Source organism: Macrotis lagotis, chromosome 4 (assembly GCF_037893015.1).
Source record: "Macrotis lagotis isolate mMagLag1 chromosome 4, bilby.v1.9.chrom.fasta, whole genome shotgun sequence".
NCBI classification, from domain to species: Eukaryota; Metazoa; Chordata; class Mammalia; order Peramelemorphia; family Peramelidae; genus Macrotis; species Macrotis lagotis.
The window spans coordinates 50186839-50199672 of record NC_133661.1 but is presented as its reverse complement, the minus strand read 5'-3'; the positions used below and the strand labels follow the sequence as shown (position 1 = coordinate 50199672).

Genomic DNA, 12834 nt, shown 5'->3' with positions numbered 1-12834 from the left:
TTAATTTTTTGATACTGTAATTTTGTTTCCTTTTGTAAAACAAATTGCCAATGATTTGTCTATTTTAGTTATTTTTGAAAAATCAGTTTCTAGCTTTATTAAATGAATTTTTTACTTTCAATTTTATTAATCTAATCTTCCTTGATTTTTGAAATTTCTATTTTGATATTTGGTTGGGAATTAAAATTTTGTTTTTTTAGTTGTACTCCCAGTTTGATCTGGTCTTTTGTTTATTGATGTGTTTATTCTTATATACATTTTCTTATAAGTAAATTGGTGTGTTCTCTCTCATTATTATTATTATCTTTAATGAAATTGTTTATTTCTGTGGCTTATTCTTTTACCCATTAATTCCTTAGGATTAGATTATTTAAGTTTCTAATTAATTTTTATCTTATGCTTCAAAGTCCTGTAGATAGTATATCATTTTATTATGTTATGGTCCCAGAAGGGTGCATTTAGTATTTCTCTTTTCTGCATTTATTTGTGAGGTTTTTATACACTAATACATAGTCAGGCTTTGTGAAGATTCTATGTTCAGATGAGTATTCCTGTCTATTTCCATTCAGTATTCTGTAGAGGTTTTTCATATCTGACTTTTCTTTTAAAAAAGTCATTTCCTTACCTTGTATATTTTTATGGTTAGATTTATCCATGTCTGAGAGGGGTATATTGAGTTCCTCCTAATACAGTTTGACTCTCTGTTTGCTCTTCATAATGGGAAGGCTAAAACCCATGTACAAGACTTACTTACTGTCCAAAGCAGATTCATGAAGCAATATTCTTTATAGCTGGCAGGAGATGGAATGGCATACTTGTTGGCCTCCACATCTCTTTCCTGATTAGGGCAGTACTGTAGCATTGCTTTGGCAGCTTAAAAAGATAGCTTTCCTGCTTTTCCTTTTTGAATAAGAAGAGTCTTGTGCCTGATGAGTATGAAAGATGAACGAATGCTCCCTTCTGGGAGATGGGGTGGATGGGAGATGGGGTGGCTTCAGGATGCTGCTGGGTTGGGAATAAGGTTGCGAATAAGGTGTTATTTGATTATCTTCACTTCTGGATGTGCCCAGATCTTTTCATTGCAGTAATAGGGGAAAGAAAATGACAATGTGGTAGTGGCATTTTTTCCCTGATTTATTCAAGATTGGCTACCAAAGGACATACAGACAGTCTTATGATGTTATCTGGGAATTATTATTGAGTAAAGGAGAGGAAATCTTAAGACAGTCTTGGGTTATCTTTTTTTTTTTTTTTTTTGCAAGGCAAATGGGGTTAAGTGGCTTGCCCAGGGTCACACAGCTAGGTCATTATTAAGTGTCTGAGATCGGATTTGATCCCAGGTACTCCTGACTCCAGGGCCGGTGCTTTATCCACTATGCCACCTAGCTGCCCCCTGGGTTATCTTTTTAAGAGAGGAATTTAAATCTTAGAGAAGTGCTTATGATTTTTTCCCCCCCTTGAAAATGTGGAAATATCAAGTAGGATTCTATGGGGATGGAGAATGAAATCCATATGCAAAGATTCTACTGAGAGGAGAAAGATATTGTGTGTGTGTGTGTGTGTGTTCACATTTCACAGAGTAAGGAAGGCTAGCATTTAACAGTGACAACCATATCCTTTAAAGATATAAGAAAGTAGTAGAACGTTACAGAAATCAAAGCATAGTAGAATGATACCTATCAATTGATTTTCAGTTGTCAACTTTTTCATGACCTTATTTGAGGTGGGTACCAGAGTGATTTGCCATTTCCTTCTCCACTTTATTTTACAGATGAGGAAACTGAGGCAAACAGGGTTAAGTGACTTGCCCAGGGTCACACACAGCAGTAAGTGTCTGGGGCTGTATTTGAACTCAGGAAAATGAGTCTTCCTGTCTTCTCCAAACCCAGCTCTAACCACTATGTAATCCTCATTTGACCTCATCATCCCTAGATGGTTGCAGTATGGTTTCTTTGCCTCCAAATGTGTCTTCTGCCCCAATGCTAAGCCTGCAGCACCTGTCTAAGCTGCCTGCTGGCTCTGCTCAACAAAGCTCCCTGGCTTCCCTGGCCTTGAGGTAAAACGTAGTTCTCTATTTGCCACTGAGAAGGCCGTTTCACTTGCCTGGAGCTGGGCTTCCAGGCTGCTCACTCATGACCCCCCTTCTGTGCTGTTGGCTCCCTGGCCTCTCTCCCTTCCCAGCCTCATCCATCTCCTGCTCTGTGCCTGGGGAGCCTTCCCTTCGGGCTCTTCCCAAGGCCCATATACTAGTTAGGAGTGGGATCCTTACTCCTCTCACTGGGTATTTCTTTTACATAGTCTCCCAGTAGATTACGTAATCCTCCTTGAGGTTAGGGATGCTCTCATTTTTTGTCTGGTTATCCCAGGGCCTGGCACCTGTTTGTTGGTTGAAAGGGATGGATGTGTGTGTATGCATGAGCGTGTGCTATTATTTGCTCCTTTTTTACTACTAAGGTTGTGTTTATGTCTGAAAAATAGGGTGACTTACCCAGGATCAAGCTAAGTCCCAGAGGCAAGCTAGGTTGATAGAAAGAAGAGGAAGAGTCAGAACAAATGGGGAAGCTACTTATTTCTGTCTTCTTGACTTAAATAATTCTATTGCCTCATGCTAATTAGATAATTTGAAAAATGAGATTAACACTTTCTATAGTACTTAATAAAGAACGTACTGGGGTCTTCAAACTTTGAAAGTTTTAATTCTTAGACATTTGTCTGTTGAAGATAAAAGCTATGTTAGAACTTAATTGATGTACTGATGTGTTAACCTTCCTTCTGTTTTCTTTTATTCTTTGTTGTAATGGAAGTCTCCCAGAAAGAAGGATATATTGATAAATGAAAATGATTTTGAAAAGAAAAAATTTTAACAAAAGTTAAAAGTTAAATTTTTATTAGTCCTTTCCTTTTTGTCTGTTATTCACTCCCTCTTCCTCTGAAAATTTTTTTTTTTTACTTTTTCTCAGTAGATTTCATTTTTCATTAAGTGATCCTAGGCTTCACTTTTTGCTATTCATAGCCCCCTTTTTTTTTGTTTTGACTTTTGATTTTTATGCTTTATTTATTAATGGGGTTTTTTTTGGTAATTTATTAACCAGTCCATTGCATCTTCGGAGCTGCTTCTGGAACTTAAATGTGCCATAGTTGTCATCCTTATTTAGAACATTTCTCAACTTTTCTCTCCTAATCATCTTTTTTTATTTAATACCAACAAACATGCTTGCCTCTTGAGCTTAAGAAAAAAAGCTGTACTTGGTTAGTTCCTTTCTCATTACATTCTTCATGACCAATCTCTTTGAAAAGCTTTGTATACCACTTCTTTCACACTTTCTCTATTTCCCCTCTTATTCCCTTCCACTGTAGCTTCTGTCCTTACCATTCTATCGATGTCATTCTCTAAAGGAAATCGGTGATCTTGGTCACCACATCATAGAGTTAGGATTTAAAGCCTGAGTTAGAAAGTGACCATCGTAGTTCTCTTCTTGAATGATGCAGAAACTGAGACCCTAAAGACATTAAATGACTTGCCCAGAATGACACAGGGCATGTGGTTAACCTTCATCCTTGGCCTCCATGTCCATATTACTCTCTGTACTGGATCACTTGCCTCAAGAGAAAAGAAGACCTTAAAAGATGAACTATCTAGTCTCATTTTTTCATTTTTGAAAAGAAGACCATTACAACCATGATGTCATGACAAGCACATAAATTAGATTTGAATTGGGGGGGAGGGGGTTGTGCTAAGTTCCTAGCCTCCTCACTTTCTTCTCCAGAGTCATCTGGGTCCAGTGGCCAGATATGGATCAGGACAACTGAAGATGGCCTTAGATGTGAGGCAGTCAGGGTTAGACTTATCCAAAGTCTCTCACAGTTAGTAAGAGTCAAGTGTCTGAGGCTAGACTAGAGCTCCTGTCCTCCTGCAGTGTTCTGTCCACTACGTACCTAGCTGCAAATTGAGGTCTAGCAAATTTAGATACCTGTCTCCACATGCTCACATTTAATCCCACTCTGATTCCACGTCTTGAGTGCTTTTCACTGTCTTGAGAAGTAGAGGCAGGAACCTGGCTCTCCTTCATTTCACTACTGCTGAAGTCATGAAAGGTGATGGATTCTAGTTATAGAATAGTTAGAAGCTGAAAAGAAGAATCTGACTGTTGCCTCCCCACCATGATGTACCTGATGGTGAAATAAATCCTTCCCGGAGGCTGTGCCTCACTTCCTAATTCAGTGTAGTCCTCCTTCCAAAGTTTTGGGTTCTGTCTGTTCTAGAATTCTCCCTCTGCCTCCCCTTTATTCATTTTGTAGCTTCCTGGAACCTGTCCTTGTTCACATCTTCATTATCTCATCCTACCTCCATCCGCCAAATGTTCCCAAATTAATTTTCAATCCCCTTTTCAAAAATTTAAAGTGGTTTTTGGTTGCATACCAGTTTAAGGGAGGGAATTTAGGAAAAGGCATTGATTTAAATGGCCACTCCCCTCCCAAGAACCTTGCCAAATGCTGAGGATATCTTTAGAAAAGCAGGATAGTAGCTGCTCTTCGGGAGCTCATTTTCATTGGGGACTACCACATATAAAAGGGTTTCGTTGCAGATTAGGTGAAAAAGTCCAGGAGTCTTTAGGACTTTACTGTGGGAGGGCTTCACTTCATGTGTGCAAGAGCCAGACTTCGGAGTTCTTTATTTGGAGCTTTTGATGTTATCTCATCTACTGGGGATGAATTGACTTTTTGATGGGAAAGTGCTACTACTTTATTTTTTGCTTTCTAAATTTATTTTTAAATTTTTGAATTAATAACCATTTTTCTCCCACCCACCCCAGTGGGAAAACAAAAAGTCCAGCAAAAGAAATTTCCTTGTTGAACATGTCCAAAAATGTATGCCTCATTCTGTAACTTGAATCTAATAACTTCCTTGTCAGGAGTATCTATTGTCTCATTGGTGCCTTGCTAGAATTTTCAAGTCTTTCAAAGTTTGTGGTGCTGGGGGCAACTAGGTGGTGTAGTAGATGGAGCACTGGTCCAGGAATTAGGAGGACCTGAATTCAAATATAGCCTCAGACACTTAATCCATACTTAGTTGTGTCACCTTGGATAAGTCAACCCCATTGCCTTACAAAAATCCAAAAAAAAAAGTTGTTGGTGCTGTTATTAGTGTTCATATTTTTCCCTGAATCTATTCACTTCACTCTGAATAAGTTCATATAGGTCTTCTCAGGTTTCTCTGAAATAGTTCTTCATGATTTTTTACAACTCAATAGTTTTCCAGTACATTCCTATACCAAAAATTACCCAACTGATGGACACTCCTCTCCCCAAGTTTCTAATTCTTTGCTACTCCAAAAAAAAGGTCACCTATAATAAGGATCTCATTGGGGGTAAGGGTGTTATTTGCAAGGTTAAAAGATATTTAGAACTTTGGGATCATTTCAAATTGCTTTCCAAAATGGCTAACTAGCTTTGTTTATAGTTCCAACCATGTATCAGGATGTGTTCACACAGTCCTTTCCAACATTTGTCATTTTCCTTTTTTGTCAGCTTTACCTTTTTTAACATAACAGTATGGGGTGCATCCTCAAAGTTGCTTTAATTTGTGACACTCTAATTAGTCATTTAGAACCTTTTTTTTAAAAACAATCTTTTTTTTTAAGGTTTTTGCAAGGCAATGGGGTTAAGTGGCTTGCCCAAGGCCACACAGCTATGTCTATTAAGTGTCTGAGGCCAGATTCGACTGACTCCATGATCGGTGTTCTATCCACTGCGCCACCTAGCCACCCCTTTTTTAAACAAACTAAAGATGCTTTATTTTTTCTCTTTTAATATCCTTTATTTGGTATTTTATTTTCCTCCATTTACATGTAAAAACAGTCTTTAACATTCATTTTTAACACTCTTGAGTTCCAGGTTCTCTCCTTCCCTCCCCCCTCCCATTGAGAAGGAAAGCAATTCATTGTTATACATGTGTCATGCAAAACATTTCCTAATAGGAATGACTCTTACTCTTTTAATTTGAATCAGTTCTTTTTATATCTTGGAAATGAGATCCTTATTAAAGAAAACTGCTCTTAATGATTCTTTCTTATTTCTTTAAAGGTCTGCCCCACCTCTTCTCCCCTCCCCCACCCCCAATTGTTTTGTTAGTTAAATTATTTATTCTTGGCTGTAACTGATCTTTTTTGCTTTCTGAAATATGGTATCCAATCTATCTTCCGCTTTATGATGGTGGTTGTTAAATCATGTATTATTCTGATTGATTCCCTCAGTCCTTGAATTCTTTCTTTCTGGTTGCTTGAAATGTTTTTTTCTTTGACTCTGAATTTTGATTAGGATTTTACAGTTTCTTTTAGGAGATGGTCAATAAATGCTTTGAATTTCTGCTTTGCTCTCTGGTCCTAAGACATCTGTACAGTTTTGTTTTGGTTTTTTTTAGGTTTTTGCAAGGCAATGGGGTTAAGTGGCTTGTCCAAGGCCACACAGCTGGGTAATTATTAAGTGTCTGAGGCCGGATTTGAACCCAGGTACTCCTGACTCCAGGCCAGTGCTTTATCCACTGTGCCACTTAGCCACCCCTACAGTTTTTTCTTTTAAAGATTTCTTGAAATAATGATGTCTAGGTTCTTGTTTTGATCATGATAGTCAAGTATTCTGAAGATCTCAAACTTTTTTCTCCTTGAGCTGTTTTCTAAATCAATAGTTTTTTACTATAAAATCTTTTTGCTATAAAATTTTCAGGTTTTTTAGTCTTTTGACTTTCTTTTAATATTTCTTGTTCTGTGGAATCATTGGGGGTTTTTGAAAGTCTATTTTAATTTTCTGGGAGCTTGGACAGGGTTTTATCTGTGATTCTCATTTATTTTTGAGGTTTTACCAATAGTGTCTCATTTCATCAACTGAAGCACTTTTTCAAAACGCTTTAATCTCTTCTAGGAATTTGGTTGTATTTATGTCTTTTAAGTTGTGTGTTATTCTTTGGTAATTTGCTTATAGATGTTTGGAACCATACTCCATTTTGCACCTTGTCTTGTTACCATAACAATTTTTTAAGGTGGGATTCTTTTTTGTTTGTTTGTTTGGTCATTCTTCTATCCTGCTTCCTGTTGGACTTGTTGATTGGACTGGGCTCCACCGAACAGAAGGAGCTGAAGGTCTTTTCTGGTCCTGTTGTGGTGTTTCAGGCTTTCAAGGGAAGCTCAGGATGTGGACCTGCCAGCTTGCAGTCCTTCAGGGTGGGGCTGCAGGTCCAAGCTCTGCAAGTTCTTGCCTTGGGTTTGAGTGGACTGCTGCCAGGCTACTCTTGTCTCAAGCTCCTGTTTTCCCTGGCCACAGGGCTTCTGAACCTGCTTTTGTGTCTTGGACCCTTTCTCACAAGAACTTCCTGGGTGTTAGGCACTGTGTCTGGGGTAAGAGTTACTTAATCAAGGTAGCTGGAACTTTGATGTGGCTAGGATGTATTTGCTGTTGCGTGCTTTTTTCCCTCCCCAAATCCTATCCATTTTTAAAGGCTTATTACCTCCTTCATCCTCACACTAAGCGTCTCTTCAGTTGAACAAGCATTTAGAATTATGTTGGATGAGGATGCAAAGAGAGCACTTAATTTTCCACTAACTTAGCCCTGTTTTATGTTATTACCCCTTTTATGTTTGTAAACCATATCTTTCTAATTAGATTTTAAAATTCTGAGGGGTAGAATTTACACTTTTTAAAACTTGTTTTAGTAAAATATTTCCTAGTTAAGTGAATACATTCTGTATGGGTACTTGTACATTGTGAATTTTAAAATTACGGTGTAAAAGAGTTAGTAGGGACAAAATAGGAAAGTCATGGAACAAGTTTTCCTCACAGTTCTATCACAGGCAAAACAAATACAATGAAAAGTGGAATGAGTTCAGTAGGGAGGGGAGGGCAATTGAACAGATCTAAAGTGTCCCTGATGTTTGGTCCTAAAGAAAGAAACTTTCTCAAGGCTTTTGTTACTTTGAGAAATTTCAAATGGTAGAAAAAATTGGTGTTGAGTTATCTCCCTAAAGTCCCAGGTTGGTAAATCAAAATTGTTGTTTATACCCTCAGTAATCATAGACTTCTTTCTCTAAGCAGGCTGCGATGTTGTTGGAAATCAGGTCTGTATCCAGAATTGGGGTGGGGAGGGAGGTCCTAAAGCTGCTCCATCTTACAGCCCAGGTCCTTCCACTACCTTGGCTTCAAGTGAACTCTTTGAAAGCACTCCCTCTGCTGACATACTTAAGTAGCTTCTTCATAAAGGAATATATCAATGGCAGCAAGTAAAACCAATTATAATGTAAGAAAATTTTATTAAAGTACTAGTTTGAAAAAGCAGTTAAGAGAACCCTGATTTGAAACAAGAGCAAGAAAAAAGTGGCTTCTTCAAATATAAGAAATAGAAAATCATTCTATTTTATATTGATCATCCTTTGACCTGTCATTGGTGAGGACATTTTCTCCTGATTAGTAGTAATCTTGGGACCAAAAGTACTAAAAGTAAGTATAGAGGATATCTCTCATTTTTACCAGTAAGGGTACTTTATGACAAAGAGATTGATTTAATCAGCACACCCACAAATTCAGCTTTCAGTGAATCTGGCAGTGAATTATATTCATGTTAGTGATAATTGATTTTAAAAGAGCTCTGGAAAAGACCCCTGGTCCCAGTGGTTAGTCTTCATACTTCTTGAGTTCACTTAAGAGATCTGAGAGTTGGACCGGTTTTCACAATTGACTGAATATTGGACAACTTTGGACCAATATTGAACTAAATTGATTGTTAGAATTCTAGGGACCTTATAATAATCTAGTTAAAGGTCATATAGAATGTTAGAGGTAATGCAAAGGTCTAGAAAACCTTTATTTAGACTTACCCTACAATACTACTCTAGTAAGATTTGTAGATAATATCATCTGGGAAGTAAGAGTTGAATGTTTCCTTTGGAAAGAAATAAGAGTTAAAAACAGGAAGATCACTTGTTTAATAGGAACTGAGTTGACCAGAGAACTTAACAGAATTTTAAGAATTTATGATTTATGATTATATTAGAAATGCTATGTTGACCATACCTATATGGCTGACATTAGGTGGACTTGAGCTTTTTAAAAAAAAACAAACATGGGTCTTTTAGAATCAGAAGACATTTTCTTTTTTCAGGTCCAAATCTTATTACAAGAAATATTTTAATTTTGAACGTTTGGTTATTTGATGGTGTGGAGGAGTCTGCAAAACCTGTTTTCAAATCCTAACCTCAGACACCTTGAATAAGTTATTTAACTTCTCCTTTGTAAAATGAGGTTGGGCTTTGGCTCAGTGGCACTGAAATCCCTTGACACTCTGGAGCCCATGATCAATTTTACAGGTGCTGAAATTGTACAGGCAGGACCTCTATCCAGCAGGGAGGTCTCCAAACCAGATTTACTTTGAATTTAAAACTGTTGGATGACATCACAGGAACTTTGAGAACAGCTGATGGGGTGGAGAATATACTTAAATCAATGTTGCTTCTTCTAGGTTTTGTAGAGCTTCCCCGAGTATGACTACAGAATGAAGCGGCGCTTGGATGACCAGGAGTCACCTGTGTATGCGTCCCAGCAGCGACGTATCGCCGGCAGCACAGAAGCATTTCCACACCAGCACCGTGTGCTTGCCCCTGCCCCTCCTGTGTATGAAACTGTCTCTGAGACCATGCAGTCAGCAACAGGAATTCAGTACTCTGTCACTCCTAGCTATCAGGTAGGACTGGGCCCTAGTTCATAGAGAGAGTGCTGGGCTTCAGTCAGGAAGACCTAAAGTCAAATGGAACCTCAGGTACTTCCTCACTGTCTAGGACCACACTTGCCTCTCTCATCTTTTCTTTTGTCATCTGTCAAATGGCAGAAAAAATACCTCCCTTCCAAGGTTTGCTATGAAGATAAATCGAGACAATATTTTTTAAGTTCTTTACAAACTGTCATCACCATCATCAAGACAATCAATATTCCTGTCACACTGTTCTGAACATGAATGCAAGACCCATCACTCTCCTGGTTGCCTGTCTAGATTTTCAAGTTATCAGTTTCTTTCCAAATTGTGTCAGAACTGAGAAACAATGTCCATAGATAGACTGGAATAGTGTGTGGTAGAACTCCCAGTGTCCTTAGCTGTGGAGGCTGTCCTTTTCTTAACCCAACCATTCTGAGTGATCACTGCTGACAAGGAATCCTTCATTCTTTTTCATTTGAACTTCTAAATCGCTCTCTACCTGCACCTCTCTTCTAGAGAATTCAGTCCCACAAAACCACATTGTTAGATTTGGCCTTTATCTTAGTTCTCCATCTGGAGAACTTGTAGCATGGAGACTCCCTCTTCTAGGGCAACCCAGCAGTCCTCTCCTGGTTCTGGTTCTAGAGATATGAGGCTCAGCTGGGGTGGGTCAGACAGGAGCTGACCTTCAACATTATGGAGGAGGGGGCTTGGAGGAAAGGGATGAAGTATGTTTTGGATACACAGGTTTAAGAGGTCTATGGGATATTTAGTTTTTTTAAAATTCAGCTTTTTTCCCAATTTATTTTCTCTCCAAAAAGGAAAAATACCAACCCTTATAACAGATGCAGAGATAAACCAAACATTCACTTATTGGCCATGCCCAAAAAATTATCTCAGTTTGTATCTTGAGACCCTCATCCTTGTCAGGAGATTGGTACTTCATCTTTGGTCCTCTTGGAATCCTGATTGGTCATTGTGTTAGTTAAATCTCTTCTGTCTCTTTATAATGTTGGCATTTTTGTATAAACTTTAATCTGTATCAGTTCATTCAGTTCTCAAATTCTTTGACATCATTGGATGAATAATGCATTTTGAAATAAACAATAGCAATAGACACTGGGTTGGATATCTAGATTTGTCCTCTCTTCTAGACATGATAATTAAAACTAAAGGAGCTGAGAATACCTACCTTCCAAGAACCCCAGGACCTTGGACATCTTGGGGCACAGCCACCTTTAGGACCATGTTGGAAAACCAAAAGAGCAAAGGACCCTGGGAAAAGCGAGGAACCAGGAGCAAGAGGGTGGCAGCAAAGTCAGTGGCTCTGCAGAAGTGAAAAAGGGTTGAGAAGAACCCATCTGATTTGGCAGCTAGATTGAAAAAGGATTCAAGAGTGAGAAAATGGGGGCATTGAGGATGGGCAGCTTGTAAGTTTGAGAAAGCAAAAAAAAGGTCTAGATCTTGAAGGGTTGCTAGGCTTCGGTGAAAAGCAGGTCCTGAAGGCTAGAGATCACTATCAAGAGCAGTAAATAAGGAAGTCTGGAGAGGGTGAAGGATGGAATGAGAGTGAGTCAGGGAGAGAGGAATGGGAGCTTTTGGTGATAGAAGTGGAAACCACTTTTGAATGATATGAGATAGGGTATGACCATTCCTGTGGATGATGGAAGTTTGTGAAGAATTAGATCATGAAATTGGAGGTTATGGGACTGGGAAATTAGGAAAGGTGTTTGAGGAGTGAGGCAGGGGCAGTAAGAATGTGGGCAGCTTCTTGAGAAGGGGAGCAAAGGTGTTCCCTAACCCTAAATAGAAAGGCAATCATAGTGCTCCACTGCTTGAGAAAGGAGGGAGGGAGGATGCCCTACTTGGTGTTTTACTCTTTAAAAAATATGATTCTTGTTGGTGAGTTTCCCTTTTGAAAGGGAATTAAAGGTTTGTGTTTTTTTTTTTTTTTTTGGAAAGCAGTGGGGTTAAGTGGCTTGCCTAAGACTACACAGCGAGGTAATTGTTAAGTGTCTGAGGCTGGATTTGAACTTAGGTACTCCTGACTCCAAGGCCTATGCTCTAGCCACTGCATCACCTAGCCACCCCAAGACCACTTTTAAAGTGAAGACTCCTTAAAACCCTGCCTCCTTCCCCCTCATCCCCACCCCAGCTTCTCTTATCAAACATTCCCAGGTCTTGCCTTTGACGGGAGCTTGTCTGTTCTCTTTTAGTCAAAAATCACTATTTTGTTGCTAGTTGTTTTCAGGGATTGTGTATTATGAGGGATTCATTTGGAAATACCCTCAAAATTTGTGTGAGATGTTATCAGTACAATTTAGAAAAATGTACCATTTATGTTGGAAAAGAAGATTCCAATTCATTATTATTTTATTGTGTTAGCTGGGGGAGGAGTTTGTTCATCAAACACTCAGCCCTGGAGTCCTCTTTTTTCAGGTTTCAGCTGTGCCCCAGAGCTCTGGCAGCCATGGTCCCACTCTCGCAACTGTTCACAGTGGCCACCATCATACCACCTCGGTGCAGCCCCATGGAGGACAGGTGGTCCAGAGCCATGCTCACCCTACCCCACCAGCTGCACCTGTGCAGGGGCAGCAGCAGTTTCAGAGACTCAAGGTAGGATTCAGCTTTGTCTTTCAGAACTGAATGTAATACTCCAGAATGTCTTAAAATCTAAGAGGGAAAAAATTTCTTTAAATATGTTGTTTTGGCAGACTTAGTAGGTACACTGCTTTAGTGTGTATCTTGTTTTCTGATTTAAGTTTTATAAATCTCTTTGATGCTTGATTAAATATTCACCATTGACATTAGCACAGCCTTATGACTCCTAAAGCTTATGGAATTGCCATTTTTGTGCCAGATCATGATATGTAAATAGGATAAGAAACAAAATTGGTGGTGCAAATCCTGATTCTCAATAGTAGGAGACTTCAGACTTGTTTGAATTATCTTCTTGCAAATGAAATTTATCGAAAATTGTAATTCTTGTCACATCAAGTTTAATTAACAATTTCTCAGTATACAAATTCCTACTTCTTGAACTCTTTCACTTAAGAAAAGTATAATTATAGCAGTTGCTGTAGTATCATCATGTATCA

At 38.7% G+C, this 12834-nt stretch overlaps 1 protein-coding gene across 7 annotated transcripts in view; it reads left to right on the top strand.

Annotated features, from left to right (window-relative positions):
* SIN3A (SIN3 transcription regulator family member A) overlaps nt 1-12834 on the top strand; it is a 73272-nt gene that overhangs the window by 23622 nt on the left and 36816 nt on the right. For 5 of the 7 annotated variants that reach the window (XM_074232748.1, XM_074232747.1, XM_074232746.1 and 2 more), the window contains exons 2-3: nt 9506-9727; nt 12176-12352. In XM_074232748.1, coding sequence (XP_074088849.1) covers nt 9539-9727; nt 12176-12352 — 366 coding nt within the window. In that variant the 5' untranslated portion in view covers nt 9506-9538. Of the gene's footprint in view, nt 1-315; nt 9728-12175; nt 12353-12834 lie in introns of those variants that run through there. The other 2 variants (XR_012477776.1, XR_012477775.1) reach the window with 1 other exon arrangement.